Source organism: Carassius gibelio, chromosome B2 (genome assembly GCF_023724105.1).
Source record: "Carassius gibelio isolate Cgi1373 ecotype wild population from Czech Republic chromosome B2, carGib1.2-hapl.c, whole genome shotgun sequence".
NCBI classification, from domain to species: domain Eukaryota; kingdom Metazoa; phylum Chordata; class Actinopteri; order Cypriniformes; family Cyprinidae; genus Carassius; species Carassius gibelio.
The window spans coordinates 16,395,221-16,414,556 of NC_068397.1; the positions used below are offsets into that span (position 1 = coordinate 16,395,221).

The 19,336-nt window shown below is 37.4% G+C and overlaps 1 protein-coding gene across 2 annotated transcripts in view; it reads left to right on the forward strand.

The window, feature by feature from the left end:
• ppp2r3a (protein phosphatase 2, regulatory subunit B'', alpha) overlaps positions 1 to 19,336 on the forward strand; it is an 80,211-nt gene that overhangs the window by 36,864 nt on the left and 24,011 nt on the right. For both annotated transcript variants that reach the window (XM_052548385.1, XM_052548386.1), the window contains exon 3: positions 6,409 to 9,039. In XM_052548385.1, coding sequence (XP_052404345.1) covers positions 6,901 to 9,039 — 2,139 coding nt within the window. In that variant the 5' untranslated portion in view covers positions 6,409 to 6,900. The remainder of the gene's footprint in view (positions 1 to 6,408; positions 9,040 to 19,336) is intronic.

Here is a 19,336-nt window from a genome sequence, read left to right on the forward strand (position 1 = left end):
TCTAGGAACATTCATCTCAATTTTATAAAGTGCTAGCCATCCCAAAGCAGTTAAGCCAACTAACCAGGGAGGTCCTATGCAGTAAGAAGATTCCCATCAGACATTTAAGAGGTTTGTATAGGCGTATGCACCCACTGAGTGATATGAAGGTGTGAAGGCTTCTGTTTTAGCCCCCCACCAGCCTGGAAATAGAGATGGCAGGCAAAGGAAATAGTGCAGGATCATGTGTTGATCAGCCCATTAAATTGTCATTAAAAAGCCGCCGCTTTGCTACGGTCCACACTCTTCCTGTCGTATTGAGTTCAACTTGAATTGACAACCAGCAACGTCAAAGCCAACTTTGAAAGCACACGATGTTATTGAGAGGCTCTGTTTGAGGACACTGGAGCTGAAGAGTGTTATCCTCTATGATAAATAAGTTCTTCATTGTGTCTGTACTGAGACTAGACAGTGGAAAGTCAAAGCTGCCCATGGTAAACCGAAACATGCATGACCACAATGTGATTATATTTACTTTGGACCTTTGATATTTAACAAAGAAGTGGTTGCTGTTCATTTAACCGTTGTTCAGAACAATGACACAGCTGGAAACTTGTGGTTATATTAAACTGTGACTGTAAATTGTGTTCAGAATCAGTATGTCACAGTTCCAGTTACTTAGACCTTTCTGCTGACTCTCAACAGCACCAGCAGAAAGATGTGTAAGGTCTTCTGTGAGAATATGCTATAGTCCTGCTGCAGGGAGGCATGAGGATTTCAGCAATGAATGTCATTGTCTGTAATTTTCACAGTGGAAATGGAGGTAGTGTCTTTGGGATTATTTGGTGAATGAAATTCAAAATGTATGCATTTAGCAGACGCTTTCATGCATATGCGTACATTATGAAATTTTATTTAAAAGAACAGAATTTATTTGAAATGGAAAATATTTTTTACATTCTATATATTTTTTTTTTTTTAGCTTTCCTTCAAAGTAGGGTTGTCACTAACAGTTATTTTGGTAATTGAGTTATCAGTCAATTAATCGAGTAGTCTCATATTTTTTGCGGTAATGAAAATAGACATATGCAAACAATAGACTTTAACTTAAAATACATACATAATAGCAATAGCCCATAACAATTATTGGTTCAAATAACAGATGCACTTAACCACATGCATATAAATAAAGTGCATGTTAAACTTGCAGTGCATATACTGTATTTATTTAACTGAATCGCATACTTTGTGAATACACAAAAGTGCTGTGCTTTTTGATTTTTGAATGGTTTTAATATTCTGTGCAGCCTTAGAAAACGATCTAATAATGCTTTTCATGGATTCTTGTCCATGGAATGCGCCACTTCTGATATTTTGCCAGTTAATCGACATGGGCAAAATGCAGTCAAGGATTTTTTTTAAATCAAGTACTCTAATTTAACTGAGGAATCATGATAGCCCTGCTTCAAAGTTTACTGAGACCCACTATTGTGCCCCAGCTCCTGGGTTGAGAGCCAAGCTTATAACTGTTTCATAAATAAATCTGAACACTCAAAGTATTAAATAATTTAGCTTCATGCAACCTGTTGGAGATGACCATTGCTTCTTGTATTTCATACCACGGTTCGCTCAACTTATGGCAGGAAAGGGGCATTCAGGAAATGTAATTTCCTCTCAAAGACATACATATTACTGAAAAGGGGAAAACTCTACATGTTTCTTGATTCCCAGAAGTAAATCCTGGCATCCTGAAGCTGGCTGACTGTTACAGTTTTTCTCAGTCGCTTTGGTGCATTTCTCGGATCATCCTTGAGATTTGCAAAACAGTAAGTGCATTTCTCAAAACAACTCGTACAAAGAGCAAAACACCATGGATTACCTGCAAAAGCCAGTCTCCTGCTCAAAATCCTTAGTTCATCTCTCAAAAATAAATATCTGTGTCAATGAACATGTCAGTGCCATCAGAATGACAAGTCCTTGTGTCATTGTGTTCGAATAAGACAGTCAAATCGCATAGTCATGTTGTCAATATAACAGTGTACTCTGGAGCGATGTTCTGATGGAAACTATGGCTAAAGTTTTGATGACAGTTACTGTATTGAACAGTATGCCACATGCTTATGTATGCCATATAATCATTCAAAAGTACACATTTACACATTACTGTATGTGGGATATTGACTGAAAGAGAATGGATTGAATTCCCAGTTACACTTTTACTAGTGGTCTGTCCCAAAGAATTATAATAAAAAAAACAATGTCACTGTGATATAGAAAAGGAAAAAGAAATATGGGCACAAAGATGAAAATAAGTCAGTTGTCAGATTGTGTAACTCTTGTGTTGTCCTCTGTCTATACAGTATAAGCTTTCCAACTGAAGATTCATGAGATGAACCTTTGAGCTGTTTCAGAGAAATGGTTTATCATTGGTTTATCATCTACGTTCTCTTTATTAATCAAGATTCACTTGCACAATTCATGCCAAATATACAAAAGGTCTAATAATAAATTGTAAAAATAAAAATAAAAAGTGTGCTTAGCAGTTTATGACAACTAGATTAACCATTTTGCATTTAATGACTTATACAATGAACTAAAGACTAGATGTTTTGAGGGGTAAGACAATTGCACAGAGAACTATATAATACATTTTGAGCGACATGACATTAGCAACTGATAATATAGGACACCGCAGATAAATGTGCGTAATCAATTGCATGAATGTACAAAAGCAATTGCAACTTGTTCAAAAGAATGAGAAACTGGTTTTATGATGTGTAGAAATGACTAGATGATATGGAGGTTGTACAAGTAGTTTTGAGAATTTCATTTCTGACTTGAGAAATGCACCAAAGAGACTGAGAAAAACTGTAATGCACTTGATACTCTGTATCTTGTTGTAAAAGGCAGTTGCTGAACTGTAAGATTATCACAGGCGCCACCAGGTTTTAGTGTAACTGGCTGGGCAAGCAAGACCAGTCCATTGTGAACGGTGTCTCCACACAGAATATGGAAGGTGTTGGGTCGTCCCTGTAAATCTCACTCTCTGGATGTTTCTCTAGGTGCCACCTCTCTAATGCCCAACTTTAATGATTCCATGCTGAAAAACATTACCCAGAGACCATTACTGTGAGGAAATGCAGACGTCTAATGCATTTATGAATCTAAATTGTGAATGCAGATAATACTGCTATAAATGTTTTCATGCATGGCTATAGTCAGAGTTTATATGAGGTAAGGTTGTGGTTGAAATCCTGGAGACTTGTTCTCTGCTGTTGCTCTGCTGAGACACAGAGAAGACGAGGCTTTAATGTGGCCTGCTGTGAGAGGAAGAAAAAACGGAAGAAAAACAATAAGGCCAGAAGGAGTGAGAAATAAAAGCAAGAGGGAAAAAGAAAATGAATTGGAGAATAAAGGAGCGTGTGCTTTGGCCATTGAGAACATTTTCTTTTGAGACAAACTAATGAGCTCATTCACTTATATGTATTGAAATAAATATGTCTGCAGTCTCACAATGACTCATCTGGTGACATAATTATCATTAGAGAGATCTAATGTAATATGATAATACGTAAAAGGCTCTAGTTACACTGAGAAGAAATAAAATTTATGCAGTTAAGTTCACAATATTTTTAATAGCATGTTGAAGCAGGAAGACTGCTCTTGTTTAAGGTGTGTTTGGTTAGTGCTGGTCTCCAATAATACAGCACAAAAATGTGTCATCAGAGCAATACAGGAAAGAAGGCTACATCGCGGAAATCAGAGGGCCCTACTATTGTAGCAAACAAGTATGATAACTCATTTGTGAGAGTAAAGACGGGGACATTTGTTGTTTATTTACTTTAGTATTGAGTAGAGATGCACGATTCTGGATAAATTGAGAATCAAGAGATCACAATTCTCCCACAATTCTGAACGAAACAAAATCATGTATGACAATATTATTGCTGCAGTATTTTTAAAAGTGAATTATTAAACATTTTAATATACACTACCAGTTCAAAGGTTTCTGAACAGTAAGATTTTTCTTTTTTTTTTAAGAATTCTCTTCTGCGCACCAATACATTTATTTGCTCCAAAATAGAGCAAAAGTAGTAATATTGTAAAATATTTTTACGATTTAAAATAACTGCTTTCTACTGGAATATATTTTAAAATGTAATTACTTTTTTTGATCACAGCTGAATTTTCAGCATCGTTCCTCCAGTCTTCAGAGTCATACGATCCTTCAGAAATCATTCTAATATGCGGATTTGCTGTTCAATAATTTTTTTTTATTATTATTACTATAATTTGTCAATATTTAAAACACTTGAGTTACATTTTTTCAGGATCCTTTGAATAGAAAGAACAAATCCTTTGAATTGTTTAAAAGTGATAATAAAGACATTTATTACAAAATATTTCTATTTCACAATTTTACAACTGTTTTCAACATAATAATAAAAATAATAATAATAATAAATATTTTTTGAATAGCAAATCTGAATAATAGAATGATTTCTGAACGATCACGTGACAATGAAGTTAGGATTAATGATGCAAAAAGTTTAGCTTTAAAATCAAAGGAATAAATTACATTTTAAAATACATTAAATAGAATGCAGTTATTCTAAATTGTGAAAACCTTTCACAATTTTACTGTTTTTCTGTACTTTGGATCGAATATATTCAGGCTTGGTGAGCAGAAGAGACTTCTTAAAAAAACATTGCAAATCGTACGGTTCAAAAACGTTTGACTGGTAGTTTGTATATATAATAATATTATAATATAATCTGAAAAAGTTGTTTGAATCTGTGATCATAGACCAACTTCACTTGTTTCATTACTGGATGAATCTGCGTTTTTGAACGATGCTCTTGAATGAATAACTCATTCATTGACAAATACATTTTTAAGTAAATTAAGTAAACAATCTACGCAAACGCTTTTTGAAGCGCATGTTACTTTCAAAAAGGGATTCGATTTTGATCGCTGCCATAGACATCATTGTTTATATCTGAACTATAAACTTTCACCCCAGTATTTCTGTGATAATATGACTGACTGTAAGACAGAAATAATACTGTCTAGTTGGAAAAGACAGTTTGTGAAGATGTTCCTTAACCAAACATGGTAACTGCTCTCTCTGTGTCAGCAGAAGTGCGAACACAGATTTGAATGATCCGGTAAGACTTTGTCAAAGGTTTAATAGACTCGGGGAATCATTTTCATTTAGAAATGAGATTGTGTGTGTCTGAACCGAGATTTCAATCTTTTAACGATTAATCGTGCAGCTCTAGTATTGAGTCATTCAACAGACTCAAACCACCACTGCACTGCCGTCCATTGGGCTGCAGAAAGATACTAACTTTTCAGTCTGCTGCATTACTGACTGTACTGACATACTATGCTGACACCGTGTCTGTGCCGCAACAGGACACAACAAAGTGACTTGAAAATCATTTGAACTTTGTATCAATATGTCACAGAGTGAGGCATCAGTTTATTGTCGAGACTTGTCATGTCACGCCGCATCCAGTCTAGACAACATCACCTGATTATAATTGGTTCTATTGTATTTTGTCGCACTGTGCCATGCCACTTTCGCCCAGTGTAGCACCCACTTAGGAAATGTGATGTGACCGATGTGTGATAACTTTGACGGCCGTGTAATGTAATGTAATGTCAGTGAATCTGCTTTTAAAAAAGAACCATCCATTCATCATATCATCATGCAAAACTAAGAATTAGAATCATTGTAATGTGATAATCAAATATAGTGGGTGGTTAGGTGGCTGATAATTTAGTGGACTTGGGTGAAGTTTGAGCTTATCCGCGCATCTCTACATGAAGACCAATAGATAAGATACCTGAGGCTTAGGTATTTGTTATAACCACATGGCAGCATTTGACATTGCAGCATGTAGTTTTCTATTTGTTTGAAAGACGTAGTTTGTGGTTCAGTACCGGCTTGTAGTAGGTGCTTTGAGTTTTACATCATCAATTTATTTTGGCTTAGCTGTACCAAAGAAACAGTAAAAGTGTAAAATGCTTATAGTCTAATGAAGAGACATGTTAACCAAAGATGGTCTAAAATCTGCAGTGTTCAATTTTAAAATAAATAACATTAAACTTGTTTTTCACTTCTATTGTAAAAGCTGTACATTGATTGCAGTGTATGTTGCTGTGAATAACATCATCTACCAAATACATTATGTAATATTTCACTTATAAATTCTTCCTTTTATCGTTTTCCTTGTGTTTCCTGAAAAAGAGCAACATGTACGTGGTTGTAGACTACTTGGATAGAGGCTGTAAATTAAGTGTTGTTCTCAAGGATGGCAGTAGCAAAACCTAGGGTCTTAAAGATTTGTACTGTATTTCAATTGATGTGAAAAAAGTGCTTTCTCTCTCCCCTTAACCCACTTTTGTCTTTTTACTCACAGGTGGCTTTCACATTGGATTCCTGAACATCTGATTCTGGTCGGGAAAGCAAGATAAAGACAGAGAGAGAGGCCTGAACATCTGCTGAACACATCAGCGGAAGGCTATCAGCAGGTGGGCTGTATGCTGTGGCTTTGGAGACAGAGCCAGAGGACTACTTTATGCCCACAGGCCTCGGCTGTCCAAAGTGGGGGATGATCTGGAACGCTTCACACAGGCCTATCATTAGGCCATCGGGGCCCATGCTAAGGAATGGATAGTTTTGCTACTAAATGTTAGTGTAAATTCCCTTTAACTATGGGTCAGCAGTGAAGGATTGGTCTGGAAATCCTTTTTTTCCTCGGAATCAGCTAAAGAAAAGGAACTTTTATTTGCTTTTTAGGATTTATATAATTTGATGTTTTTAAATGAATGTCTACAAAGCATTTATCGCTTTTAGGTGACTAGCGGTATATTACAAAGCAGACTTTTGGATTTATGAACAAACAAAGACCATGGCGGCTACCTATCGCATTGTGGTCAGCAGTATTAACTGTTATAACAGCGTTGTGATTGACCGTCGTGTCCAGCACACTGTACACTACTGTAATGGGCCCTGTGGTGCAATAAAACATGGACTGAACTGCACAGTGGCTCACCGCAGCACTTGTGCTGAACTTCTTGACACCCCCATATCTAGAACTTGCTCTGACCGGCCCATCAGCCTTCATGAGTCCAAAACGATGGAGCATGGTGCTTTCTGTGATGACTACCACCAGGTCGTTCCCAGAGTTAAGAAAGGATCTGCCATTCAAACCTCAGCAAGCCTCAAGGATATTACAGGGGAAGCTATCAACCTGGCCAGTGGCAAAATCAAGGAGTTTTCATTTGAGAAAATCAAATACTCTACCAGCCATGTAACTTTCAGAAAGGGCCGTAAGGTTCGGCCGGACTCCTTCAGCAGGAGGTCCACTGATCTAGACATCATCTATGGCCAGTTTGCAGGCAATGATGAGAACTGTCCTCCATTCGGCCTGTTTCAGAAATCTGTACTCGAGGAGCATAAGCTAAGTCGCAGTGCATCCCTAGAGCAGAACTTAAACAATGTGGCCACACTATACCTGAACAGCCTCACAGAGGAGAACCTTATTACCCGCATACTGGAGAAGACCAAGGCAGACAGCAGTGCCTCGGGAGAAGACATAAAAGCCTGTCTGGACATTCTCCTCAAGTGCTCAGAAGATCTGAAGAAGTGCACGGACATCATCAAACAGTGCATCAAAAGGAAGTCGATGGGTGGAAGCAGCGACGATGCTGGGAACCCTGAAGTCATTTATAAAAATGTGATGGCTCGTTTATCCAACTACCTAAAGAGGCTTCCTCTTGAGCTGGAACAGGGGCAAAGTGTGAGGCAGGAGCACAGTGAGCTTGCCGAATTAGTCAACAGCATACATGGGCTGCAACAAATCCCTTTCTCCCCCATCTTTGGAAATGAGCAGCCTCCACGCTATGAGGATGTTGTTCAATCTCCTCCGACCACAAAGCCTCGAATGAAACCCTCCCATCCACAACCTCCTGAAGGCTCTAGGGATCTTGCAAGCAGTTTGAAACCCATTCAGAGCCCCTCGGGTTTGCCAGCACGTACAGCTCCATCTACTAATGGGTTCCCACATGGCAGCTTGCCTTCGACCTCCAGTAGTGGTTCAGCATCTTATATCTGCCACCACACAGTCTCAGCCAGCCGACCGGACACATTTTCTTCAACAAACTCTCTCTTGTCTAACAGTAGTGAAAACCTCTGTAAGGATGCCATGGAAGCTCTGTATATTGAGGAGGAGGATTTGGATTTGGGAAGGATTCCGGACAGGGCAGTTAAAGGGGATGGGAAGCACAGTTGTAGTATTTCAGAGTCCAGACCATTCTCCAAAAGACCCACTGGCTACTCCGAGCCTAATAGTGTTGTTTCAGATAAACTCCATGAACTTAGTAGAAATGGAACTGTGTTCAAGCCTAAAAACGACTCAGTGGTCAACCAGATGTACTTGCCAAAAAGCACAGATTCCAGACTGTTTCCTAGATCAACCTCACACGTTAATAAAGGGGGATCCGATGACATTGATAAATTGCTGATGGACCTGGAGTGTCTTTCCCAGAACATGCAAAAAGAGCCCCCACTGCCCCCTAAACTTAAAAACTGTGCCCAGCAGACAGGTTCCCCCCAACATTTGATTGGTAACTCGGTGGCTAACGATCTACCAGTGGCGGGTTTGTCTGGACCCTCGATGACTAAGCCCTCTAAAACAGGGGTTGAGGCCACCGAAGAAGATGATGGAGCTCTGCTTCTCAGGATTCTTGAGAGCATTGAGAGCTTTGCTCAGGAGCTAGTAGAGAGTGGAGCTGGTAGAGGAACTCAGTCTAAGGAGCGAGAGGTCATGCGTCTTCTTCAGGACACGCTAGCCAGCACCAAAGCAGAGGTGGCCCCGCTCCCACTGCCTGTACCTCAGCCTGAGACTGCATCTACACCAGCACAAACACCTAAATGCACACCTGCCCCAACACCCTCAAGTGCACATCCTGCTGTACAAACCCCTGCTTCTACTATAAGGGACACAGGCTCAACGCTTCTCATTCAACAGACGCCCGAAGTCATCAGGGTGAGTTCAGCTAAACTGCGTCTATATAGGGTCTTCATATCTTGTCTAGTATCTGTGCAGTGTGTATCATTGGTAAAATGTAAAAAAGAAAAAAAAAAGGTAAAAAAAAAAACAAGACCTTATAATTTACACATTTTTGAGTCTAAAATTTAATGTACCCTTGGTGTTGTCTGCTTGATCAGCATTGTCTGTTGCCAGCTGTTGGTAAATTAGTCTCTCAAATGTTCCCTGTGGCAAAGCTGCATTTCAGAATCATTAAAGATAGTCTGGGGATGAAGTCAAATGCAGAGTATTCAAGGAAACTAAAGAACTTGCAGTATATGGAGGGATTTATTAAAAAAACAGTGATCAGCTATTAAGGTAAACCAGGGACCCGTGCATTACTATAACAAAAGACTACACACAGTCATTGATGCTCAAGGAGGAAAAACTAAATATTAAGAACCAATGATAGGTAAAGGTTTACAAGATAATTTGGGTAAATTCAGTTTGTGTGTGTGTGTGTGTGTGTGTGTGTGTGTGTGTGTGTGTGTGTGAATACACAATATATATATAGTTTGTATGTGTGTGTGTGTGTGTGTGTGTGTGTGTGAATACACAATATATATATAGTTTGTATGTGTGTGTGTGTGTGTGTGAATACACAATATATATATATATATATATATATATATATATATATATATATATATATATATATATATATATATATATATATATATATATATATATATATATATATATATATATATATATATATACGGCCCTAATATATATATATATATATATATATATATATATATATATATATATATATATATATATATATATATATATACATATATATATATATATATATACATATACATACAAACACACATACAGTACATACTTGCATATGTGTGTGTGTGTGTGTGTGTGTGAATAAATGTTTATGTAGATGTATTTTTTGGATTTTACGATGGGTATTATATAACATATGAGCAGAACTGTGTATAACATGGGTATAATGGAAGTGGAAAATCCATTTTACCATTAGCTAAAGCACAAAATTATAGCCTTCATAAACAGAAAACCATTACATCAAATTTCCTCCTTGGAATACTGTGGTATGTGCATGAATTAAACCATGGCTTTTTAGGGGAAGTGGAATTTATCATTAATACAAGCAGTGATGGGTACTCCTTTTGTATTTTACAGTTCCGTATTTGTCACCGGTAACTGATCTTTTAGACTGGTTTAATTTCAAAAGATTCAATAACAATATCATGTGCTGATTCAAGAATGATATCATGTGTTGATGTAAAAAGAAACAATTTTGTATTAAATTGTAATTTTTTAAAATGTATTTTACTTGATTTCCATTCAAAACCTTCCTAATTTCCCAGGTGTATTTTGACGTCCAAGTATAAGACATCTACCTATACTAACTATAAGACTTAAGAGTTTGTAATAGCCTTAATCTGTTACCCTTGGGAAAGATAGCAGGTTGCAGAGAAGCTTGTTGCAGTTAACTGTGGGGTCAGGATCATGTGTCATCTGGAGCTGGCTGTCACCTTTAGTCTGTTTTTCTGCACATCCATCATGGTGGGAATGAAGAAAGCACAGTTTGTCATTCTGTAGTTCAGGGATCTTGGGTGAGATTCTGGCACATACTGGACGTAATTTTTCTTATACATGAATGGCTTTTTTAAGTGTTAGCTACTTATGCCCATTTTTTTGGTAAAATGTGTAAAAAGGTAGGTGTGTAAACGGGTAGGTCTCATTGCCTTAAAACCCCTTAATCATTATTCAGTGCAAGTCTCAAGAATGTTTTCGCCTTTCATGACCCATTTATTAGTAACTCTCAGCGCTCTCAAAAAGTGTTTTCAAGCTGTTTATATCCCCTGTCAGTCCTCCCAGCACATTTAACCCATGATCTTTATGTGTTCTCTGTTTTACCTCTCTCCCACCCTTTATCTTTTTTCCTGCCTGGTAAATCCTCACTTGTTTATTTTCCTGGCTTTGTAAACCAATGCCAGCTCAGGATCTATCTCGGGCACGGTATTTATGAAGTTGCCATGACATCTGTCAAGAATGGAACCCCCTTAATAATGGGGCTCCTCCTCCAGTCCTATTTCTGTACCTCCCCAGCACATAACTAAAAAACTAAAGGTTGGATGATTCGCATACTTGTGCACAAAGATGCATGTACACACCCCAAAGTGTGTACATAGAAATGTGCCTGAATGGCTGATGATTTAGGTTTTGTAGAAACAAGGGATTAGAACACCAAGACTCCAAATACTGGGAGTTTTATCTCAAACAAGGTTGAATTAGTTCATATTTGAGGTATGCATGTCGTCCTTTGAACGATAGCTTCATTACAAAGCTACAACTATGAGATGTTTAGTTAGAAAACATGCATGTTTTCATAAAACACACGTCCCCCAGTAACCGGCTCTCATTGGTCCACATGTTATTTTGGGACTGGGTTGTGATGCTGTAGCCATGCAGTTGGTGTGGAGTACGCGCAGTCCTTTTCGAAAGCAATGGTAGGTCACTGCAAGAGCAGGCAGTGGGGATTTTGGCACAGACACTGTTAATGGTGTTGATTTGCCCAAGGCACTTCTCCTCCTCCTTGTCATCCACAAACAAAGGTGTCAGGAAGACTAAATCAGCTTACTCCCCACCTACTATTTCATCTCACTAAGAGACTGGATGTCGCCAGAGGGAAAACGGACCCAGTGTTGCCGTGGGGGTCACGGCTAAGTTTGGGAATGGCTTTCTGCTAACCCGATCCCCTCTCTGGCACCCAAGGGAGCAATAAAAATAAAAGCGCTATGCCAGGAGCCCTGCCCACTGCCTTATTTAAACACAAAGCTGCCAATCATGGAGATAAACAAGGCCGCAGAAACGTTAGACCCATGCAAGCAGTTGGGTCATACCTGTTTGCTGTTTACGATGGGAATCTTGTTTTTAACAGGGCGCACCTGCAGTACTCTCCTCGTTTCATCTCATTTAGTTCCTGCATGTGTCATCGCAAACACAAAAGCACTGAATGGATCAAGATGTGGCCCATCTGTCATATGTCAGCATCTCAGCATCTAGGGAACCAGCTCCAGAGCTAACAGTTGCTGTTGTTCATTGCTGCAAGACCCGAGTGTGGTCTTTTGTTTGTGTGTCTTATTCCGTCTCATGGCTCATTGCTAGACCAAACAGCAGGTGAAGTTGAAAGTGGACGCTCAGTTGGGTTTAGGTCTCCTTGCCTCTGTCTCTGTGTTGACAGGGTAATCTGTTGCTCCGGATGCTGTGGCTAGTGCCTCTCTCTTGAGACTGCTTATTTACTGCTTCTCTTTGGTTCTTGGTTTCACATGTGCGTCATGGTAAAACTTATGAACTAAAGACTTTATATAGGCCTAGAGATGAAGGTGAAGGTAACTGAAATTAATCTTTGCTAGTTTGTTAAATGCGTTGTGGCCACTAGTAGCATTTGCACACACTTTTGCCCATAAGACTTGGCCAATTCCTGTAGGAAGTTGTAGTCTATGATTAGGGTTACACAATATATATACGAAACTGTATTTTTAATGAAATGTAATAATTTTTTTGTGTGTATATTGGATATGTAATTGCGCATTTCCCCCTATTTTTACATTTAGATAATCCTTTGGCATCCTCTAACACTTTAAATTACAAATATATTTTATACTGATTTTAAAATTAAAGTTTATTTTGATGCTTAAAGGGATAGTTAACCCCAAAATGTAAATTCTGTCATTAATTACTCACCCTAATGTCATTCCAAACCTCACAAGACCTTCATTCATCTTCAGAACACAAATAAAGAGCTCCAAGAGCTTCCTGATCCTCTATAGACAGCAACACAACTAAAATGTTCCCAGACCCAGAAACGTAGCAAGAAGAGAAGAATTGTTGAATAAAGTCATTATTTTTGTTTTCTTTGCACACAAATAGTCTTACAAGTTTGGAACGACATTAGGGTGAGTAATCAATGACAGAATTTTCATTATTGGGTGAACTATCCCTTTAGAATATTTCTCATTTCTTACACTATAATGTTACGATACCTGAGTCCACTTGTAACATTAAATATATTTTCTATAATTATAGTTTAATTATTTAGATAGAATAGATAGAATGATCAGAAAAAAAGGTGTGTTTGTGTGAGAATAACTTAATGATGGTGCAATACTATTTCAGCACAATTAGCAGCAGGTTTACCCTAATTATCTGTAGTTAGCAGAAGGATTTTCACTGAAATACCTTGTTCAAAAGCGGCTTCACCGTTTAGCACATGAACCCCTCAGATTTGAGGCCTGCGTGTAAAACCTTCTCCTCTTAGCCTAGAGACGACTCCCACCATGTTGGACTGGAGACCTCGTCCTATTGGTGTGACCACATGGTGCAGACAAGGCAATATGTCCTTCACTGCACCTGTCAGGAAGTGCTGCTAATCTCCATGGTGACAGGGAACACCCTGCTTGGCAAAAAGAGTGTTACAGTCAGTATAAATCAGAAGTATCTCTTCCAAGAGCTCAAGCTAACTAGTCATGCTTAGAGCCACATACACACCACTGTGGGTCACCACTGGTCAGGCTGCATTCATTGAGAGCGGCTCAACAAGTCACATCTGTTTTATGCCGTGAAGAGAAACACCAGACTGCCCTTGTGTTTGGCATTTAAACGGATTATGAAATAGAGAATCAAAATGTTCTTGATATGTCTACATATGAGAGGTTACTCTGCAATAAAAACATACTGCAGTACTCAAAACTAACACACCAAATTTGAAATAAGAATGATTGTTTTCTACCTCTCTACCTGACTGTTTTAGAAGAAAACCACACTTAGATCAGTATAAGATCAGGAAACATAATAAAATAGTTTAAACATTTTATTTAATGACCTTTTAAAAAAGAACAAGGCTTAGGGAGAGCAACCCATTGCTCTAAGGCAGTGTCGTTTTGGTATGATTTCTTTACTGTTGTAGTATTTATGAATCATCTTTGCATTAGCTTTTTCAACCTTTTTTAGATAACTGAGACTTTATGAATCCTTCTAAAGGAGGTTAAAATGACCAAAGAACAATGTTTTGGAGATGCATAATTGAACGCCACACAGTGATTTTTCCTTCCGAAAATTTGTTAATCAAGAGAATAAGCAAACCCCTGCAATTAACAAACCGAGAGCAATGGGAGACCTGAAAAAAAATAGGTGAGAAGGTGAGTAAAAGGGCAAAAAACAAAGCAGTTTGTGAATGATAATGATGGGGGATTAGAATTTGATTAAATTCTCACACAGTTCAGTTTGTACACCTGTATGCTCAGTCTGTACACCTGGCAAACTTTTCAAAGTACATTTTGGTGTTTCACAGTCAGAATCACTCAAATTTTGATCACAAGTGACAGGAGTGATTCTTCGCACACTCCCTCGAGGACAAAAAAAGAGAGAAAGAAACGAACGAAAACTTTGAGTGAGGATGCCTGTATGCTTGTTGTGTCCAACTTTTTATTTGCTAGAATTGGTTGCATAGGGTCAGTAGGGAATTATATCACCTCTATGGCTGTCTGAGATGAAATGACATCACAGTAGAGCTCTGAGCCAAGAAACCCTCTTACGTACAACATCCTCCTGTGAATCACCGCCTGTTGCTATTTGTGAAGGGTTTCCAATACAAAAAAGTAACGGAAGAGGCTATAGCTCTGGGTCGAAGCAACATAAAAGTACATAGCAACAAGACAATAGCCTCCTGAAACAACAGAGTGTATCAGTTTAAACACTGATAGAGTACACTGATTGACATCCAATCTTCTCCCAGCCCTTGGGATTTTTTTTTCTTTTTTCTCAGGATTTAGGATGTCTGAGGGGATGTGCTAACACAGTACTTAAGCCTCCATTTGTGTTGGGGGCTGCTTAAGTCCTCAAGCTGGCATGGAGATTTGACAGGACAAACGGAAGCTCTGTGTTACTTCCTGTAGCATGACCATCTGCACTGAACAGTGGCTTACTATTTTTAACAATGAAACGGTTGCTCATTCATAGTCTCAAACTGTTTGTCTTCTAATGGTTGGCTGAACAGCCTGATGGGATAGATGTAGGATGATTTATGTTAGCCTGGTTTATTGGGAGAGGATCAAATTTGGTTATTTTTCCTGTTATTTGTCAGAGTGATTTGTTTTGAGAGATCTTTTATAGGAAGATCACAGAGTTCTGTTTGTGGTAATGGGATATAGCTGTGTTTTTCCTTAAGGCAGTATTTAAAAATATTGAGACATACATGGTTCCTGTGATGCTTGGTGTATTATGTATTGAGTTCATTAAAATAAGAGTGCTTTTGCTAGAAAATTACATCTTCAACCATCTAAAATAGCTTTTCTGTGAATCCATCAAACAAAACTCCCAGACTAACTGATAATGCTACTTTTGTGCTCTGAAGTATCTCTGAGAATTAGATGGTGCACTGACAAATATTTCAAAATATTGACTTTTATATATGCCAAAAAAGTGGATTTGAGGTCTTATTTTTATCAAATCAATGACAAGCGAAAAATTAACTGCATTAACATCACAAGGGGGCATATTCGAAAGCCATGAAAAATCAGGCAATTTTACTTTTCTAAATGTCTATGTGTGTAAGCAAGATTATATATATATTTTTTTGTTAGTTTGTTTTTGTTTTGTTAGTTTTTTTTAATAGAAATTAATACTTTTATTCAGCAAGGATGGATTAAATGGATCAAAAGTGTCAGTAAAGACATTTATAATTTTACACATAATTTCTGTTCTATTTCTAAATTATTCCTGATTCCAAAAATAGAAATTTTTTCAACACTGAAAATAAGAAATGTTTCTTAAACACCAAATCAGCATATTTGAATGATTTTTTGAAGGATGATGTGACACTGAAGACTGGAGAAATGACTGCTGAAAATTCAACTTTGCCATCACAGGAATAAATAACATTTGAAAGTATATTAAAATAGAAAAATCGATTTTAAATGGTATTATTTGACAATATTACTGTTTTGCTTGTATTTTTGATCAAATTAATGTACCTTGGTGAGAATAAGAGACCCACATTTTAAATGATTAGGCCTATGTGTGTATGCACAAACAAACACATCTAAACACTATAAATTACTTATTAGACACAGTCTGCCCCTTGTCTTCCAGGCCAGATCTGATGTTCTCTGTGAGCATCGTTCTAATCTCAGAGCTGCAGAAAGTGTATGACGCAATTCACAAAATCCTACTGACCTTAATGATATCGATCAGTCCCCTCTTCATTCTCTGCTAAGTCTCCACTGCTAAAAGGACATACTATCACAACAAAATTAACAATAAGCCTAACTCTTGCATGCTCTTTAAAACATTTTAGAGAACTACAGACCGGTTTCCCTTCTACCTTTTATTGAAAAAATAAAATAAAAAATTATATCTATTTCTTATATCTGTACTTATTTTCTTTGTGTGTCTGTGTGCGTGTGTGTGTGTGTGTGTATATATATATATATAATACCTAGCGTTAGACTAACCAAGACTTGTCATTTGCACTTACATCCTGTTGCTCTTTTGTTGATTTTGATGGCTTTTATTGTCGTCATTTGTAAGTCACTTTGGATAAAAGCATCGGCTAAATGACTAAGTGTAAATATAGTTACATATAGGCCCTTATATTTCTGATATAATGTCATGCAGTGTCCAGGAGTCAGGCAGAGCTTCTTCACTTAAATATGCCGTCTGGAAGTCATCCAAGATATTATTCATTTATCCTGTGAAATGTGAAAAACACAAAAATCACATTTATAATGGAATTATGAAACCAGACTTCGAGCAATCAGAGCAATGTCGCTTATAATGCCCGCAGCTCAGCACAAGTGCTTATTAAGAGACAATGAATACAGGCCAACTGAATTCAGAAACCGCAGATGTTGCTGAACAGTGTTAATGACTGATTTTATCAGCTTACTCAGCTCCGGAGGCAGCAATGTTTTAATGGATTCTCATCTCATTATAATGAACCTTGTCATAGTCACCGTCACTTTTTGTCACAATTCGTAAAATCAGTGGTGAACGACAAAAGTTTACTTTTGTATAGTACTACTTACTATACAATACTACTACTACTATAGAGATCTCCAAATCACAGCACCAAGTTGGCGGCTATCCAAAAAAGGAACAAGTTTGTTTTGGAGGAAAGCCTTAGATTTTGTCATGGGTTTGTCTCTGTCTCTGCGTTTGGTCACAGTGTTTTGGGGAGATCCATGTTGCTGAGTTTGGTGGGTGTTTTTGCAGCTGGTGCTGCTTGTGGGAGTGAGTAGAGGGGAACAAAAGAACACAAGACAAAAGGGGAATGAGTTCTCACTAGGTATAAAACTAGATCATTTGATCCAAGAGTGTTTGCAGAGAGATGGCCTTTACTGACACAAGGAGTCATATGCTTCCATGCTTTTAATCCTCAGATAGTAATGACTAGCCAGACCTGAAGAAGAAAGTGAGTGAAATATTCATTCAAGCATGGATAATTTACTCTGACTCAGCTTTGGAAGAACTGAGAGCTGATGACCTCCATTAACCACATTATTTTACTGTAAATCTGACTCGTTGACTATATGGATTACTGGCATTAAGTCCACTTCAAAAAGTCCAAAAGCATATGGATCCCTAGTAGTCTTTGAGTATACTTCAGATGTAGTGTTCATACAGTTTCATTCAAGAATCATAGTCTGCCATCTAGTGTTTAAAAGAGACCTCACAACATAAACATAGCATGTGCACAGCATGGTATGTATGGAAAAAGACAAATGTTTGCCTGGCATCACAAGGTCTTTTTGTAATAAGCCACATTTGTTGCTGTTAGTCACTCCTGACTGTATTTTCCGTCTGTGATCCAGTGGAGTCAAGGGCATTTGGGAGGTGTGGGCCGATGAAAGCTTCATCGTCGTCACAGATTCCATCTCCACAGAAGCCTCAGTCTTTAAAGACCGTATTACCCTAACTAGACCATATATCCGCTGTCTAGAGCTCACAGGGACAGGAAATGAGAGATGACACGATGCATTTTATGTTGCAGCTCTCTGATCCTTTATCCATGTAAAATGAAATGCGTAACGTTCCTGAACTATTGTATATGAGTTGACAGTGAAATGATTAATGGACAGTGTGTGAGCAGATGAGACATTTTGGAATCCCGGGATCATGACCTTGTGTCTCCTGGGTGGTAAACGGCATAGCTTGAAAGGGTTTTAACAAGTCTGACAACCGCTTCAAATGTGGCACTGACTACAACTGTGTGAGGTGAGAGAAGCATCATATTTCAAAGCCTCCATGTTCAGGTATTTTTCACGGTTTGATTGATAGTTGGAATATTTTGGTTGAACTCTTGTCACATTGTTTGTTCTTTAAACTCTTTAAGCTTTATGAATGTTTTTGTGAAACTTTATCAAATTATGTTTTGGACCATTAAAGAAACAATTAAGTTTAAATTATTACATGTAAAAAAAAATCCAATGGCTATGTATCCATTAGTGGCCCAAAAATGTTGTGCCAAACCTGTATGACTTTATTTTTTCTCTGTGGAACATAAAAAATTTATAATTCCAACAATCTTCAAAATATGTTTAGAAAAAGATAATCATATAGGAATTTTTTGGATGAACTACCCCTTTAACTTTAGCACATATTATGAGCACATCTCACCATCTCCTGGCGAGGAGAGTTAGTGCAGCAGGACCCTGCTCACGGCTTAAAGTTATTATATACAAGTTTTTAATCGTGTATCTTTCTTGTTTATTGTCATAAACCTACATGTCTAATGACAGTGATAACATGGTATATGTAGTATGTTGGGAAATGTATTTAATCTAGGTAACTGCATACAGAAATTCTGAAAGTTTATATATGCATATTATAATTGACAAATGGAAAATTGATGGTGTCTCGTTCTGTATTTAATCTAAACAGAAGCAAAGCTGCATCAATAGAGACAGCAAATTTTAGTATAGCTTTATTTGCATCTTTTTAAAAAGTTTTTTTTTTTTTTTAATAAACTTAGTTCACCCAAAAATAAAAACTCTGTCATTAATTATTCACCATCATGTTGTTCCAAACCCATAAGACCTTCCATAAGACAAACAAACAAAAATAATATTATATATATATATATATATATATATATATATATATATATATATATATATATATATGTATGTATATATGTATGTATGTATGTATATGGTGGTATGTATATATGTGTGTGTGTGTGTGTGTTTACCACATTCAATACAGAAAGGTA